At 31.3% G+C, this 19060-nt stretch overlaps 1 protein-coding gene and 1 long non-coding RNA gene across 3 annotated transcripts; one reads left to right on the top strand and one right to left on the bottom strand.

The window, feature by feature from the left end:
* The first annotated feature begins 1105 nt into the window (after positions 1-1105).
* On the top strand, positions 1106-8407 carry LOC133781640 (uncharacterized). Of its 2 annotated transcripts, none has more exons than XR_009870178.1 (6): positions 1106-1222; positions 1937-2023; positions 2581-2646; positions 3111-3308; positions 4854-4909; positions 7956-8407. It is a non-coding gene; the product is annotated as an uncharacterized LOC133781640 (long non-coding RNA). The 2 variants fall into 2 exon arrangements; XR_009870179.1 differs by lacking the exon at positions 7956-8407 and adding an exon at positions 5956-6089.
* Positions 8408-9029: 622 nt separating this feature from the next.
* Positions 9030-14915, bottom strand: LOC133784688 (disease resistance protein RPV1-like). Its single transcript, XM_062223976.1, has 6 exons — positions 14295-14915; positions 12650-13733; positions 12269-12580; positions 10407-11512; positions 9718-10327; positions 9030-9205 (listed from the first exon to the last, which is right to left on the bottom strand). Exons 1-4 carry the CDS (start codon positions 14753-14755, stop codon positions 10451-10453), a joined length of 2919 nt encoding a protein of 972 aa, XP_062079960.1. The 5' UTR covers positions 14756-14915; the 3' UTR covers positions 9030-9205; positions 9718-10327; positions 10407-10450.
* Positions 14916-19060: the final 4145 nt, after the last annotated feature.

The following is a 19060-nucleotide window of genomic DNA, read 5'->3' as shown; positions in this document are numbered from 1 at the left end:
TTGCTAAAATCCGAGAACTAGAACTGAAGTTTTTAATCATAAATCTCAAGTTTTTAATACTAAACTTGTTCTCTCGAGGAAAATAAGTTAATTTCAATTCCCTTTTCTCAAAGAAAATCTTTTACTAAGTTAATTAATTAAGATGGAAATGATTGGAGAGATACAAGAATGCAAGCACATATTTCTTGGGTATATTAGCTGGAGTTGTAGACTATTAGAAAAAAGTTCTCTTCTCTAGAATAGAATGTGCTAATGAATCAACCTCATTGCTAGAAGGTTTACACAAATTTTCAGTTTCTTCTAATGGATCAGAGATTATACCAACAATGCTTACTTGCACTACAACAATTATGCCACACATATTATATTAAAATATGAGTTTATACTTTTTTGGACTCTATGTTTTTTTTCTATTACTTGTTTGGATTCTGTGTTTTGTTATATTTTGTAAAATTGTTAAAATAAAACCCTACACTCGATTTTGGTCAATGTTTTATCAACTAAAATCATAAATAATTTACCAAACTAACAATTCAAAACTAAAATAAAATCATTCTGCTTAAAAACTGTGTTGTTATATTCAATTTTTTTTTTATCAAAATTGAATTTATGGTTCTATTTTAGTAATTTTACAAAACATAAGGTTTAAAAAATAATTTATCAAAACACAAAACCAAACGGATAATAGAAATAAACACATGCCTAAAAATTTATAAACCCTTCGAATATCACATATTTTAAAAAGCGCTATTGTGGCGTGCATAGAAAAAGACATGGACATTTTACTAAATTGAAATGAAAACATTAGGCGCGAAATGAAAGACAAAAGCAAAAGAAAAAATTACTATCCCTGTACTCTAAGGTTGAATCCCTAATAACAATTCACGCCTCGTCTGTTTCTCTCACACACTCAGTCACTTGGTTCTCTCTCCTTCATGCCCTCTCTCTCTCTCTCTCTCTCTCTCTATCACACACAATCTCTCGGGTTTCTCTCATTCATACCGGTACTCTGTATTCCTTTCCATTGAGCTACTGAAGCACACCATGGCGACACCGATGCTGAAACACACCACGACCTCTCTATCACACAGTCCCTCGTGGTGTGGTAGCCGCTGAGCTATTGAAGAGCCAGGCAACGTATTGAGCTGCTAAAGAACTAGGCAGTCACTGAAGAACCAGGCGACGTTCTACACCAATCTGCCAACCTTCATTTGTCTCCGAGGTAATGTTTATTTTTTCAGATTTCAATTTAATATCAAGAAAATACTTTGAATATAATCAGTATATATATATATATAAATATATATTTGTTTGTGTTGGAGCCAAACTTGCTGGTTCGTGTTGAATATTGAAGAATCTGTTTGAAGTGATGTTCTTAATTTGTTTCTGTGCATACTAACTATTTGTTTAATTGTTTTTCCTTATTTTGAGTGCATAAGGGTTTTATTATTGATTCTATATATCTATAGCTAGCTCTTAATAATGATCTCATGCTACTTAGTTAATAAAAGTATCTGATTTAATTAATTAATAAAGCAAACCTGATATGCCATTGATGAAGGGAGATATTTGTAATGACTTGAAGATTATATAATAAGGTTAAAATCTGTAGAAAAGTACATATATACCACAGAAAGAATTGTAGTAAAACCTAATAAAAAAGAAGAACCTGAGAAACGTACAATAAAAGAATAGAAAAACCAATATCGATACATAAGCTTGGAGCATATATATATTTATCAAACTATAGCCCCATGGAACTAGACCCATTATTGAGTCTGTGACCACAAAATTGCAATCGTAGATTTCATCAAAATATATAATATATATTTATATATATTGCACTTGTTACCATGTTTTCCATAAACTTTTTTCTTAATAGGAAAAGATTCTTATCAATGCTAGGGTCACTAATTATGTGTGGTTTATCTTTCAGAATTACAGGGATTTGACTGGCACTTCTTGGTCGCTCATAAACTTCATCAGCTTTTACTTAATTACTTTTTTGTTGCTACTGAATTTGGTAACTATCTTATGCTGTTTCAATATTTATCTTTGTTTACCAATATGTTTTTTTTTTATGTGTTTCAGACAACAGAAGGTAGTGAATCTAACTATTTAATCAACATTGTTAGATCAGATTAAGGTTGAACCATATTTAGAGGGGGGTTGTATATATCTAGTGGGTGAGTTTCTCTAATGTTCTTTGCTCTAAGAGGGTTATTTAGTACTTATTCTTGAAAAATTGTGATTTGTCAAACGTGGAGAAAACAATTGCAGGAAAGATTTTGTCATAAGTTTAGGCTATTCTTTTTCTCATTGGTTTGTATTTTGACTTTCTCAATAGGCTTATCATTGCCCAATCATCACACTCCAATTAGATCATTAGATTTTTAGATTTTATGTTCTGCAATGGAATTTTGGTCTTAATTGTTTGTGTTATATATATATATATATATAAATATCTTTATTCATAAGGCTTATTCTGTTTACCTTGTCCTAAGATTTATGATGTTTGTTTTCTCTGTTCATTTTGATACCATAATGCTTAAATTCGTTTATGCATGTTTTGTGATATAGAGGGGGATGACAGCGGAACAGATGAGATAAAACTATAATGGTGACATAACACACAACAATAATTCAGTATGTCATTTCTAAATTCATGTTCTGTTTTAGTGCCTATTACCGGTATTGCTTTTAATCTCTTGTTTTGTATTTGTTTATTTGCTTATGTGTCTAACTGAAGCAGTATATTGGTTTGAGAGATTGTGTACTCCTATTATATTGGTTTGAGAGATTTTGTACTCTTGTCATATTGGTTTGAGAGATTTTGGGGTATTTTATATCTGTTCTCAGTTGTAATTTCTCAGATTTGGTATAAATTAAAAAAATAAAAAGTTTTATTAAAAAAAATGATTTGATTTGGGTTCAGGGTGTGGCTCTATCTTCGTAAAGAAAACCCATAGATTGTCATTAATATCAAGTTTTTTTTTTCTATTCTAGTGTAAGAGTATTTTATTTTTATATTTTTGCTCTGCTATGACCAGGGGATGCAGTGCTTAGTTTATCATTAATGGTGTTATGTGTTCTTGTTTTGTTTGATTCAGAGATGGAATAGTTATAAATCGATGGGTCCCATTTACAGTTGCATGAAGCAACAATTATAAAAAACAAGAGTATCAATGAAAAACATGATAAACAATTGTGGCATTCAAGATGGATGTTATCCATGCAAGAAGGCCAGTTCTTTTGTCAAGGGATATGGATTTTGCATGACCTTCAGGGATCCAAATGGAGCCGTTCAAGTAAGTTCTAGACTATATGTTTCATCTACTGCAAAAATTGAGACACTGCTGAGTTTTATATTTATTATTATTATTATTATTATTTATGTACATATTTGTAAGATTTGTTTTGGTTACACAGTTTGATTGATTTGAATTGTTAATGAAATTTATTTATTCTGTAATAAAAATGTTACTCTTTATATAATATGTTTTAACAAGATTTTGTTGATGGTGAAGGACTTTGCTTGACAAACTGAAATTTTATGGATTTTTTATTTGTTCTTTAGTCAAATTTTCAACAGCTAGGATGTTTGTTAGAAATAGTTGTGTAATTAGTTTTGGTTGTTAGTTCTGTTAAGAAGCTGTTAGCTGATTAGTTACTAATTAGAAGTTAATTCTTTTTTAACAGTAGCATATATAAAAGCCACTCTGTACAGTTTTGCAAGCAATGTTTTCATTCAATACAGAATTTTATTTTTTCAATGGAAAAAATACACTCCATTAATATTTTGACATTTGGTACTTTGATCATTTTTGTTCTACTAGTTTCTGCAGTGCCTTTGTTTTTGTGTCTGAATATGTGGTTTATAATGATGATAATCTACTTTAAGCAACAGGAGTTATGGTACTTGATAATGTAATAATCACTTCAGGTTGATGTGATTTGGGCTAAACATACTTAAATTTTTGGGAAAATTTAGTGCTCTCAAACCCCAGTTAAAGGAAAAGCGTCAAGATATATCTATTCTCAGTGGACTTGTGCTCATTCATTGATTGTTTATGCTCGTTATGAGAATTTAACCATGCAATTCCTCATTAATTTAGTAGCATAGACTTGTTTAGGGTGGTTCATTCAGAATATCGAGACCATCTTTCCAGTTCTTGAGTTTCTAAAATTATTTATGTGAATATTCATATCATTTCTTTCAAGTTGGAATTTGTCTTGCCATAATATTCCTATGTCTAAGCATATAGCATATCTATACATATTACATGGAATACTTAATAATAATTACACTCACAGTCACGACATATTAATTATTTCTTGATTTTATTTGCTCTGTATTCTCTTTTCTTATTATTTGCAGCTTTAGTAAGTTGTAGTTGCCTTCCTTGCTAGTTATGTGATTGGCTTTGTATTCACTTGTTATATTATTCATCTATATATTTATTTTAGTTATGATCTTGCGGCCATACCCAAGCTTTTTTGCATTTTCATTTTGTTATTTATTTTGGCTTTAGTTAATGGGTTTGCTCTGCAACTTTGCCCATAATTTTGGGTTTGTTGTGTTGGCTATATTTTTTTATTAATGAAGTGCTAATGCTTTCTTCTTGGAGGTTGATCGGTTCATACCAAAAAAAAACATATCTGGACTACAAAGTACAATTGAACATCAAACTTTGAGCCATTTCAGTTTTTCTTTTTAGACTAATTTTATTTGAGATAGTTTTTTGGTTGCAAGAGTTGTATTTCTTTTTTTTTTTTTTTAAATTAGGACTCCTAAGTAAAGGCATTGATGTTGATAGTTTATTAATTGGTATGCAATTTTTCTTTCATTTTAGTGGCTTCATTGGCTGTTAAATTGGAAGGAAACTTTATTTGCAACAGTTTGCAAGAGGTATGTTCTCTTACTTTTGTTTTTGTTATAATATTATGCAAATGTTAGAAGAGTTTGAATATCTTAGATATTCATCCATAGTGAAGTAGGTCATGAGATTATTATTGTGTGTTGCGGTGATAACGGAAGGTTGAGAACTTGTGTCTCTTAGTGAAGTAAGATCTGAGAAATTTGTGTGCTGCGGCGAGATAAGGAAGAAAACTTGTGTGTTGTTTGAATATTTTGAATTGATAATGGTAGATGGCTGGTTAATAATATGAGAGGAATGTTTTCTGATTTTATGTAGAATTATTTATTATTATTTTATAATTAACTTGTGTTTGGTTGATTAGTTTGGTTATTGGTAAATTAATTAGATTGTTAAAAGTATACACTTGTATGTTTATTTATTTTGATTTTGTTTTAATTTTTCATAGACACATAAGAAAAATTATGAATGTAATTCTACTGTCATTGTAGCGGCTGAATTAAATTTCAAATTGAAAAGAAACTTTATTTGAAATTGTTTGGAGTTTGAGTAATTAATTTTCATTTATATTGATGGACTAATTTGATGATTCTTACTGTATACTAGCCATTTTAACTTTACATAAAAACTACCATGTAACTAAGATTTTGAAATTCTTACTTTTATTTTTTCATTTCTCAAATTGATTGCCTTGTTGTAAATTTCGTAATCATGTAAATCAACTTTCATATTTATCATCTTCTTCTTAGACTCTTTCAAAATTGGAAGGGTATTCTGTAACTCTTGTTTTTGGTTTTTTTTTTTTTTGAACTTTTTTTTTCCATGTACTTAATCTTTAGTGAATGGATACACCTATATATATTTCTATATGAAGATTTTGGAGCAATGAATGATTAGTGATCATTGTTCAATAAAATGGTATCCATATAATATTTTGGAGCAGTAAAATATCGTATTTGTTTGTGAATTATTTTCATTTCTATTTGAACTTTTTATTCATTGTTAATTTGTGCAGAATTTATTCATTGTTATTTTTACATTGATTGTGTTCTTGTTTCCATTTACGGACCAAAAGCAGGAACTAAGTTTGAATTTCACCATATATGTTTAAGTTGGCACTCCTAATTTGAACAAGGATATTGATCTTTTTTGTTGAGCTTTAGACCAAGGCATTTATATACTTATGTGATGAAGTGTGTGTATCCAAGGAAAAGGAAGAACAAAGTAGTGTTTGTGGTTGTCCTATTAAGGTAATACTTGTGTGTTTATAACTGTTCTATTAAAGTTATTTATGTTATTGCTAAAACAAAAAAAAGTAGTGTTTGTGTTTGCTTTTTTTGTATGTGGACCAACTGCTATTATGTTTTCCTGATGACTAGATAAAAAATAATTGTTCCTTACGAACTATTTTTTGAACGGACAAACTATTTATCATGGACCTTTGATTCTTTGAATCTGAATTATTATGGTTCGTACAATAAAAATTGGACAAAATTGATCTCTTGTAGTGATATTTTCATGTTAATATGAGTTGTTCATTTGAAGTTTAAATTATAATGCATGCTAGTTTTCCTTGGTTTGTGATACTAGACAGTTGTAAATGGTAGGGAAGATTTTGGACTACGGATATGTTTTCCCATGTTTGGGATTTGACACTCTTGGTTGTTGTTCAAAGCATATATTTTCGTATGCCTTGGAGGTATTAATTCATCATGTTTAATTACTTCCCCGGTCCAAGTTACATAAAACTAAATATGTGAAGCAAATGCTTTTGTTAGACTATTTCTAGATTTATTAGGATTCTATATCTATGCCCGTTTCACTATTTTTTTTTATTGTGATTAATTTAAATGTGGCAGATTAGTAGTTGCAGAGTTAAATTGTTTGGCAACTAGAACTACCTAACATGAGTTAGTTTTGATTTTTTTTTATTTGTTTTATATTTAGGTTCTCTCTCTCTCTCTCTCCTTTTCTTTTTTATTTTGAAACATCTCAGTTTGAGAAGAAATTGTGTTAATGATCTCTTTTTTTGATGGATCTATTTAGAATGGCTTAAGCTCGATTATATTTAGCAATGACACTATTTTGTATATCTTCTGCCATATTGAAGTGGCATTCTAAACATTTCTAAAATCTGATTTTTTTCTATGGATTTTCCCAACCCGCATTTTTCTTTTTGAAAGGTTCCAAGCTACATTATTGTGCTAGTTCCTTAACTATTCAGGTTACATAATGGTTAATTTGAGTATCATGGAGAATAACTTTTAGTTGCACTTTGCTCATGAATGAGAGGGGAAAGAAAAACTATATTTAATTTTAATGGCTTTAAAAATTTCATACATTTGTATTCTTCGTAGTATACCATTTTTTAGTAGTTATTTGTGGACAATACCATATTAGAAATGCCTAGTTTTTTATTCTTATTGTAGAATGCTTCTTCTCTTTTTTGTAACATGTGTTCATGAGCTGATATGCATGCGCTCATCCACAATCATCCATGATTATATGCTAGCACAAACTCAAAAGTGCATCTAGATCATTTTTATTGTTCTGTTTACTTAGAAATTTCTAGTGTCACGAATTTTATGTTATTTGCCAATTCAATATAGGGCTGATCAAAATAAGGGACCACTAATGTCATATGAATAAATAGGATGTTATTTTAATGCACAAGAACATTTGTATCTAAATAAGACAAAATTTCATTTAACAATAAAGATTTGAATGCATAACACATGTTTTGAGACATGGAATTGTAGATGAAGGTGATACTATATTTGGTTTGAAGTATATATAGTATAAATGATTTGAATGCACGATTCATCTTCTATTATTTAATTTTTAATTGTTTTGTCTAGGAGTCGAGTGACCTGATTTTTTTTTTTACTTTGGTTCTTACTTTGATTCTTGCATTGAGCAATATTGTTATCATCATTCTTTTCAGAGGGTTTCTCTTTAAATTTAGTGACTAGAATAGTTGAACTTTGACATAAATTTAATTTATGGTGATTGTTATTTACTAGTTATATGCTCCCAATATTATCTAAAGTCATAACTAGTTTCAATGTCTTCGATTAGGTATAAGACTTTTGGTTTGTGTATGTGTAACTATAAGAGGAACAAGAAAAGAAAACGGGACTGCATTTTTAATGTCATTGATGGGGGATTTTTCTATAGATTTAGAGCTTGACTAGGATTTGATTTGTGAATTTGTCTTGCAAATATTGGATCACAGAATCTGTATTTTCAAGGGGAACAATGATACAGAATAAAATGAGGAATCACAAATGACCCAATGTTCACGGAAGGCATCTATGATTGTGATTGGTTTTGATCAAGGAATATACTAATAATATGGAGCAATATTCATGGTTTATTTTTTGTGTATCTTGCTATGTTTTTGTTTTTCATTTTTGAAGTAAAAGATGTTCATGATTATGGAACTTTATTATGTATGCTTTCAAACATAAGTTAGAACTAAGGTTTGAATTAGTTCTTGTTTAATGTAATACTTATGGTTTATCAATCTATTTAATATTACATTTTGTGATTAATTTTGATATTTTTTTTATCCAAATACAATCATAAAAACCTTTTAATTTAAAAAAAAGTTATAATTATCCTTACACAACACAATTAAAAATTTATTATCTAGACTAAAATAATAAAATTTTATTACTAGACCTCTAATATGGTATTTATGGATGTTTCGGATACATATTATAAGTGTAACAAAATGTTATGATTTATATAATATAACAAACTAAAAACGCTATCAAAATAATCAATTTATGCAAAAAGTTTAAGATTGAGCTTCAAATTTATAACCAATTACTCTAACTAAGCGTTATTATTTTAATATGATAGCAACAAAAAATGTGTTATTGAATATTTTAAGATAACATTGAACATAACATTCGAAAACTGTTGTAGAAAAAATGAGACTTTTAATAACATGGGCTATGTTAACGTTTTGAGAAGTGTTATGAATACTTTCGGTTAGCAGTTTTTAAGTATTATGAATACTATATTTTCTTGTATTATGAATACTATGTTATGAATACTTCCGGTTAGCAGTGTTGGTCTGTTTGTGTATGTAACGCCCCAACTTATTGAGGGTTACTTATGTGACATAAAACTACTTACTTTAAACCAAAAGACCGTAATTTTACTTTATTTGATTTAAAAGAAAGTAAAACCAAGACAGCCAAGAGATATATATCACTCTGCCTAATAACTACAATTTACAAGCTTTCAAAGATATGGTATCACCAAAATTTAATCACCCAAGTCCTGAGGCAAGCTTAGCTGGTACTCTGATATGCCAGCTGCAGGAAAATAATAAGATTAACATTAATGCATGAGAATGAGATATAATAATCCAAAGTAAACTTGCTACCTAATTAGCAGTAGGTGTTATATTCAAGCTTGGCAATTGATTTAAGGTTTAACAACCATATGTAGTCTAATTTAAATGCTCTGACATTTATTGACATGGAAAGTTTGTGCATTAATTTAAAGCCTTTATTGTGAAAAAGACATGAATTAATTTTTGATGAGAAGTCTTGCCATTGTGATATCATTTGGGAGAGGATTGCATTTTGGGTTGCTACTTGGGTTTATCGCACAAAGGGTTTTGAGGGATTATCTTTCTTGGATCTCTCTAGAGAGTAGAGAAGTTTTTTGTTTGTGTAGTTGGAGTTTTTTTGTTTATTTGTACCATGGTTTTCCTCCGCAAAAAATGAGGGTTATTTATATATGTGAGAGGGGGCTTGACCTAGTGTTTGGTCTCTATCTACTTTTTTTTAAAAATAAAATAAAAAAGACATAAATTAATTACCTGTAACATGGATAGTTTGTTCATGAAATAGAAGAGTTGTTGAGGACCCAGCTCCTCTTGGCTCAACTTGGTAATGAATTTCATCTAATTCCTCTTCTCCATCTTCTTCAATATCAATAAGGCCAAGTTCCACTGCATGTTGAAGATATAGCATGCGGATTCCACACTCTTTCACTCTGTACTTGCCAACATTAAAAAGTTCTTCCCAATCATTTTGTTCAAGGTAAAACTCAAATGAAACCTCTGTTGCATCAACACAGTCACTGTAGTCCTCATCAATATACCCCAAAAACATGTGATCTGAACTCAGAAATTTCATTTCTAATTCATCCCCTTTAGCCTTTTCTAGTCTCTGAGAGCTCCAACTCCATCTACGGCTTTCGCCATTGCCGGTTTTGAAAACGTATTCGCAACGACAATTCAAACGGTTAAGATCAAAACCATAGTGCTCAAACTCAACAACAATGCAAAAGGCAAAGCCTAAGAAATCTGCACCATGCCAATCCGAAAAAAGATTAATATTTATTGAAGACCCCTTAGTTTGCTCAGAGAACCATCCTATAATTTTATTTCCTGGACAACATAAATGGAACTTAGGCCAAATTGTTTCCTGCATCATCACAAGAAAGAGACATGATTATTTCTAATGTGAAGTACTAATAACATGAAAGACACACATAGGTATATACCTCTATTGATTCTCCACCTGTTAGAGCCAAATAAATTGCCTCTTTCATGACGAAAAGCAAGAACTTAAACACCAACTTATAGTACTCCTCAGGGTCCCATCTTGAGCAGCCACAAAAAATGTCTGGGAACATACCAGCTTTTTCTCTATAACATAGGTTGAGGGTTTGCATCGGCATGAGATGAAACAATCAGTGAAACTGGGAACATCAACAGCTTTTTCTGTATCACCCTTGTCTAACATAAAGAAAATCATGTTAGAAAGTGGCTCAATACTGACAGGTCTCATGTCACTCATTGATCCACATGAATCTAGCATTGGTATGGAAGATAAACCGTATATCCAATCAAATAATTTCAATAGGCTGTTATGAGTAAGATCTATTTCAATCTTAAAATGAAAACCAACTGAGGACACAGTTGGTAAACTTTCTAGTTTTGAACATTTAGAAAGGCTTAGCCATTCAAGGCCACTCATATTGAAAATGTTGTTTGGAACAAACTCAAGATTCTTGCAGTCCCTTAAAAATAGCCAATGAAGCCCAATTAGTTTCTCAATTGATGAATGCAACTTGATAATCCCTGTTCCATCTAAAGAGAGATCCTTCAAACACTCCATTGGCTCAAAGATTTCTGGGAAACTTTTTAGTTCTGTGCAACCAGACAGGTTTAAAACCACAAGAGATTTCAACTTACAGATGCTGGTTGGCAAGGATTCAAGCCTTGTGCAGTTATTTAAATGTAACTCCTCAAGATATGGGAGGCATTCAAAGGATGATACAGACACTTGTTTTATCTTTGTCAAAGTCAATTTTAAAAACCTCAAGTCTTTCGGAAGCTCAGGGAAACTGTCAATAGATAAACAACCCTCTAAATCTAAATGATCTAGGGATTTCAACTGAATCATGATTTTTGGAAGATTCTTGAGGGATTTACAGTAACTCAGATCCAATATAGAAAGATTTTGAAGTGACCAAATGGAAGGGTGCAATTCTTCCACTGCAGTTGAATGTAAACAAATGTACTTAATATTCCCCGAGATATGTGAAAGAACTTTGAGATTAGAGCATCCAAACATAGAAACAGAGTAGTCAATGACACGAGGAAAAATCCACAACCAGGATCAAGAATCAGTCATCACAGGTGTGGTTCGACCGGGATAAGAAAAAGGTATACGTCTTACAACCTTTTTTACACACGTATCATGAACTCTCTCAAACCTTAGTGAAGGAACTTCAACTAAATTCGAACAGCCTTAGTGAGAAAAATCTGGGATGTGAGTTAGCTTTTCGGAATAGCTTAGATCGACAACTTTTAAGTTCTCAAGATCCTGTAAAAGAAAAAAAAATAGGGAGAAAGAGAGGAAAATGGTTATAGTTAGTATAACTTAGGATAATTCTTCTATAGGATAGGGGCTTCACTTTAAGCCCTACTGGTAAGACTCTCAGTGTTCTTGACTCGTGAACAGTTTTTTACGCGAATTTTTTTTTATGACCGTGTATATTGTAGCTATTTAGAGCATCCTGCAAATTTCAGAAAATTCTGAATAGTTTACAGTACCGAAAACTATATTCAAACATGTTGATTTCCACGCGCATAAAAAAATTAGTCACGCGTGCAACATGTTTCAACTTAGTTTTCGGTACTGTAAACTATTCGGAATTTTCTAAAAATTTGCAGGATGCTCTAAATAGTTACAATATACATGGTCATAAAAAAACTCGCACCAAAAACTGTTCACAAGTCAAGAACACTGAAAGTCCCACTGATAAAGTGAAACCCCTATAAGAGAATTTTCCATATTACTTATTAAAAGCCCATTCATAAACCTGAGCCATTGTAAAATTGCAAAGCAGATACATACTTGTAATTCCTCCCCTAGTTTCTCCAATTGGCTAAAGGGCATGTTGAGCTCAACAAGATGTTGTGGCATAAAAGTTGATGGTAAAGACTTCAAAGGGTAGTCAAGCCAGTTGAGATATCTAAGAGAATTAGGAAGTGTATCAAGACCTTGAGGAAGTTGCAGTTTGCACATCTCCATTTGTTCAAAATCTCTAGATATTTCAAGTAGTCTTAGATTGTACATTTTTCTAAACACCGTAGACTTCAATTTCATCATGTTCTTCCCTCTAATTTCACACAAGTTAAGGAATATTCCTTCAACTTTTGAGCTACCCTGAAAATCGAGAACAAATAAGGCTAAATATAATAAACTTTTGATTGTTTAAACAGTTAAGAGACTTACAGTATTATTTTGTAAGACATGACATATATCATCACTGGTCCATAGTCTACTACGCCTTCCAGGCTCTTTCATGCAATCTTGACGAACAATTTCCAATCCCATTTCCTGTATCAAATCATGCATCCATAGCTTCTCATAGGGAGTCACGATTATGATAGATTTGTCAACAAGAACTCTGACCACATCCGCAAACATACAATCATCGTCCAATAATCTTGCCACAAATTTTATAAACTTTCCTTTGAAAAAGCATGCAATATCAAGAAATACATCTTTTTCTTTGTCGTCTAGTCCATCATAACTTATTCTCAGTGTATTTTGAATTTTTTTGTTGGGATATACTTTCAACTTCTTCAGTGCACTGTTCCACTCTTCTTTGCTCTTCGAATACAAATGAGATCCCAACACTTTTAGGGCCAAGGGAATGCCTGAGGCATAATTCATTACTGCTTTTGACAACTCCATGTAGCTCGATGGTGGAACATCTCTTTTGAATGCATTCGAAGTAAAGAGTTGAAGAGCCTCATCTTCATCTAGTTGCTCTGCCATATAGATCCAATCAACACCAATATTCTTAAGCATTTGCTTATCTCTAGTTGTTATAATTACTCTACTTCCATGACTTAACCAATCACGATCTCCAACTAAATACTCAAACTGTTCTACATCATCTAGATCATCAAGAACAATGAGAACTTTTATACGACAAAGTCTCTCCTTTGCAAAGATGTTGACCACATCTTGACCTTTCTCCTTCAACAACTCAGCATAGAGTTTTTTCCTCAACTTGAGCATATTATGCTTTTGCCATTCTTCCCTAACATTTTCAAGAAAGCACTGACCTTCAAATCCGCCGCAGAATCGATTAAACAAGACACTTGCTAAAGTGGTCTTACCTATACCACCCATGCCCCAAATGCCTACGATTTTATTAGCATCTAATAATAACAATGATTCAAGATATTCAACACGCCTCTTTATTCCAACAAGACCATTCAAATCATCACTATTACTTGGTGACATAATAAAATTCAATTTCTTCAAAATGTCTTTGACAATTTTCTCAATTAATTCAGACTCGCACCTAGAATAATATAGCCAAAAACAAATACAAGTTAATCGTTGTTATCTGAAGCTAGCATGTTATTTTTACAATACTTACAAAATATACCATTAAAACTTTGTTTTGGCTACATAAAAACGAGTTATTAAGCATAATATATATCAAGGATTTAAATAAGTTTTTTTCCTTAATTAAAAATTACAAGTTGAACATGAAAAGTAGAGGTTTAGTGGTCATAAGCAGTGGTTGGAAGCTGTCTTTTCTTTTTCATCTATTTTATAAGGCTTTATACCTTTCTGAATTCTGTGTTTTGTCTCATTATCTTAGACTCTGTGAATTAAGATCTAGTGGCCATAAGCAGTGTTTTTGTTTTAAATTGTTAGTTTGGTGAATTGTTTGTAATTTTAGCTCAGAAAACTTTGACCAAAATCGAGTTTAGGGTTCTATTTGAACTATTTTATAAAACACAAGATCAAAAAAGTCATTTGTTAAAACACAGAGTCCAAACAGGTAAAAAATAGCTGAACATTTAGATCTTTATAATAATAGTTCAATATAAATAAACGAATAAAAAAAAGGTACCTGGTAGTGGGTGCATCCCAGCCAGAGAGATTAGCAGCAGATGTTAAGGCAGTCCTCCATTGAGTCAACCTATCAGAGTTGTTCTTAAACCACTTTTCAAGCTCACCAAATACAACTCCAAAATGCCCTAATTGTTTTCTGACATCACATGGACTCACATGATAAAATATTGGTACAACAATCTGTTCATCTCTTTCTTTACACCTCAGAATATGAACCAGTTCATCCAAACACCACCTCGAAGATGCATAATTTTCCGAGAAAACTATGACAGAAAGTTTTGAGTCTTCAATTGCTTTCAAAAGAGCAGATGAAATCTCATCACCTCTCTCAAGCCTCTCATCCATGTAAACTTGTAAACTGTTATTGGACAATGCTTTGTGGAGATGGCTAGTAAAATTACAACGGGTATCCTCACCTCTAAAGCATATGAAAACGTCATACTTATTCTTTGGTGCCATATATATTATTGATGGAACTTGAGAAAATAAACCTCACAAGAACAAATGAGAAAAACTACAATGATAAACCAAATTGCAAACATGGACTACCTACCTACCTTATAAAAGGCCTTGAAAGAAGTTCATCAAGCTTGGTAATCTTTGTGAGAATTTCTGTGAAATTTCGTGGGATGTTAATGAAAAATTAAGAACAAAAACAAGAGATGACAACTTTATTCAATAGTTAAAGGTAATTGGATTCCACTAGAGACTAGACCCACCACTATCATTAATTATATTTCAATTCCAATGATAAAGTTCAGATAAAGCAGAAATGGCAATTATATTGACTATTAGCTGAGACCTCACATATAAGGGAAACTTCATTGAAGATTATATGATTGACCGCTATTACAATTATTAACTCTAGAAAACTGACTTCAATTATCAATAATAATAATAATAATAATAAAATATTATTATTATTGACAGTGCAAATTTAGAGCATCCTGAAAATTTTAGAAAATTCTGAATAATTTACAGTGTCGAAAACTAGTATAAAAACATGTTGCACGCGTGACTAATTTTTTTATACGCGTGGAAAATAGCATGTTTGAACTTAGTTTTTGGCACTGTAAATTATTTGCAATTTTCTGAAAATTTGCAGGATGCTCTAAATAACTACAATATACATGATCATAAAAAAAAATCGCGCCGAAAACTGTCTACAGGTTGAGAGCACAAAAGATTCCCACCCATAGGGCTCTTTTTGAAAGCCCTACCAAAGAAATTTTCAATATTATATATATATACCTCTAATTCAACCTTTGACCGACATGCCATCATTCTTGTTTATGTTAAGATGATAATCCATATACACCACTAAAACTTAATGTACTTGTTTAATGTTGGTTCAATGTATTTAAAATGATATATTTTTATATTTTTTTTTTGCTATAAATATACTTAATATCTACAAATTTTTTTATTTTTATACCCAAATCTTGTTTCGGTAAATGTACTTAATGTTTTTAAAATATTGTATTTTAATTTCCAAATTTTGTTTTAATAAATATACCTAGTATTTTTATACCTATTTTTTATTATTTTGAGAAATAATAAGAATACAAATAAAAAATAAAAGCTTTTAATTATTTTTTAAATTTTAAATTATTTTCTCTTTTTTAATCTTTCCCAAAGTAACTATTTTATATTAGAAATTAATAAAAAATGATTTGAAATAATTAAAAACTTATATTTTACCATCAATTTAAAATATAAGGTTGAATTATTTTGATTATTTTGAAAATCGTCAATGATTTTTTTAATTATTTTGAGAAAGAATAAAGAAGTAAAAATGATTTAAAATTTTAAAAATAACTAAAATCCTATATTTTCTTTCACTTTTTTATTATTTCTCAAAATAAATATAAAAGAGCAACATTTTAAAAATATTGGAAATATTTACCTCAAAAAAGAATTGGGTATAAAAGTATAATATTTTGAGAAAATTAAGTATATTTACCACAATTTTTTTTTTTGGATATAGAAGTGCAACATTTTAAAAATATTATGGTTTTTAACCCAATTTACTCTGATGTTGGTTAATGTTGTATAGTTTAACCATGGCAGAGGTAACAAAAACTGTATTCAAATGAGAAGGATGATATCCATGGTTTAAATAATTCTGTTAATAAAAATAACAATAATAGAGACATGTTGATGGTCCAATTTTACTTATTATACGTATCAATAGTGTCTTCGAGAGTCAATTAGTGAGTCTTCTTGTCAACATTTTCTTTCCTTCTTTAATTAAACTTTATTAGAAGAGAATATATACATATATAGTGGTGGGTCATGTCTTGATTGATTATAGTTTTCTTCTTTCTACATTTTCTCTTATATTATTTTATAATATAATATTATTGATTAAATAAATATTTATTTTGAAAGTGGGTATCTATACCCTAATAATATAGGTTTTATACTTTTTTAGATCCTGAGTTTTGACTTATTATCTGTTTGGACCCTGGGTTTTGACAAATTATTTTTTAGACCCCGTGTTTTGTAAAATAGTTCAAATATACCCATAAACCTAATTTTGATTAACAAAAAATTGAGTATAACAACACAGTTCTTAGGCAGAATGACTGTATTTTTGTTATGAGTTAGTTTGATTAATTATTTATGATTTTAGTTTAAAAAACTTTGATCAAAATCTGGTTTAGGGGTCTATTTGAATTATTTTAGAAAATACAGAGTCCAAAAAGTAATTTGTCAAAACACAGGGTCCAAACAGGTAATGAGACAAAACACAGGATCTAAAAAATTATAAATCCAATAATATATGAAGGGTCCCTATTAATTAAAAGAAACATATTTTTAAAAATTGTTGCATCAACACAGTCATTGTAGTCCTCATTAACCTCTATTGCTTTGGTATTTGGAAATTTGTCTCATTTTGCAATTTTAGGGTTTCACCAATTTGGGGCTTTCTGTTTATTTGACACTTGGAAATTTGTTTGTTATTTTTTGCAATAGCTAGTAATAGAGATGATTCCCTCCAATTCATCATTAGTGTGAGGTTAGATGGGTAAAACTATTCGTATTGGACTTATGTGATGAAATTTTTTCCCAAAGGGAAAATATTTGGGGTTATGTTATGGAATTACGAATAAACCCACAAGTGACGAGACTTATTATGCAATCCCATTAGCCAAGTACTTGGATAAACAGTTATTACTTGGATAAATAATTATGTTGAGCATGCAATAGGCACCCAATTAGCCAAGTACGAAACAATGAAGGAAGTTCGGGACCATCTTGCAAGATTGTATACTTAGTCAAACTTGCAAAGCAATATTAGTTGGAATAAAATATTAGAGCTCTTGAACATAAAGATATGAGCACTTATCGAATCTGCAGAGCTATGAGCTTTTGCACCTTATATTGCTCGTAGGGAGGAACAATGGTTGGTTCAATTTTTAATGACACTTCGTGGTGACTTTAAGGGACTTCGTGGCTTTATTTTGCATCGTACTCCACTTCATTAAGTTGATTCAGTAGTCAGTGAGTTGTCGGCAGGTGAAATTTGTCTTAAGTCTCAAGCAGGAAAAGACATTCTCCCAGCACCCATTCCTTCTGTTTTGGCAATTCCTCCTAGATCTTTTACTAACCATGAGAATAAACCTCACACAAAGGTTTGGGATGATGAATGCAGCTTTTGCAAATACAAGGGTCACTGAAAGACTCAATGTCCTAAGCTAGTAAATTGTGCACCTCAGCAACAAAGACATTAATTTACACTTCCTCAATATGGTAACCAACATCAATTCAACAATCAATCGCCTCATTATGGTAATCAACCATATTTCAGCAGCCAATCTCAATCTCAACCATACCATCCACCATAATTTAATGCTACTTCTACTGTACCTCTATCTGACTCATATGATTTTGGGTCCTCACATCCTCCAACTTTGCCTTTGATGCCTTCTTAGAATAGTTTCAGAATTTTCTTACCATGTAGTCGAATGCCATGTCTACCTCTTCTTTGGTAGGTCAGCCCCCCACTAGCACATCAGGTATGACCTCCTCTACATGGATTTAGATTCTGTAGATTTGCACCATGTCTCCATATTTGAAATCTTTTGTTTTTATTTGTGTCCTGCCACTATAAGAAAAAACATTTTTAGAGACGGACTTGGTCCACCGGTAATGTATGGGTTATTAGCGGCAGAGTACTGGGTCCGCCGCTAATAATGTGGAAATTAAATAAAAAATCAATTTTTTTATTAGCGGCAGACTTACCAATTATTAGCGGCAGGTAGTCCGCCGCTAAAACAATGCCTGGGAACCGAAAAGGGGTGCAGTTTCAAATTTATTACCGGGGGGTATTTTCCCTAATTACCGGCGGACTATCCACCGCTAATGTTATTAGTGGCGGGTCTATATCCACCGGCAATTACACTAGTATCGGCGGGTTATAGTAATAGTGGTGGGTCTCGCCGCTAATAATGTATTACCGGCGAGGTAATATCAATAGCAGCGAGTCCCTATCGGTAATAATGTTATTTATTAAAAATGGGTTCGTCCATCTCTCCCATTTCTCCTCTCCCTCTCTCAGACACTTTTTCTCAATCTCAGTTCGAGCACCACCACCCCTCTATCGGAGCACCGCCACCCCAATCTCATTCCGCCCCTTTGTCCGAGCACCACCACTGCCCCCACGCCATGCTGAAGTTTCGGACCCCACGCTGTAGTGTATTAATTTTGTATGTATTAATTTTTTTAATTTTAATTGTTTGTATATAGTTTTTTTTTTTA

Source organism: Humulus lupulus, chromosome 6 (assembly GCF_963169125.1).
Source record: "Humulus lupulus chromosome 6, drHumLupu1.1, whole genome shotgun sequence".
Classification (NCBI taxonomy): domain Eukaryota; kingdom Viridiplantae; phylum Streptophyta; class Magnoliopsida; order Rosales; family Cannabaceae; genus Humulus; species Humulus lupulus.
The sequence above is the reverse complement of the archived record's forward strand: the minus strand, read 5'-3'. Positions and strand labels throughout refer to the sequence as shown.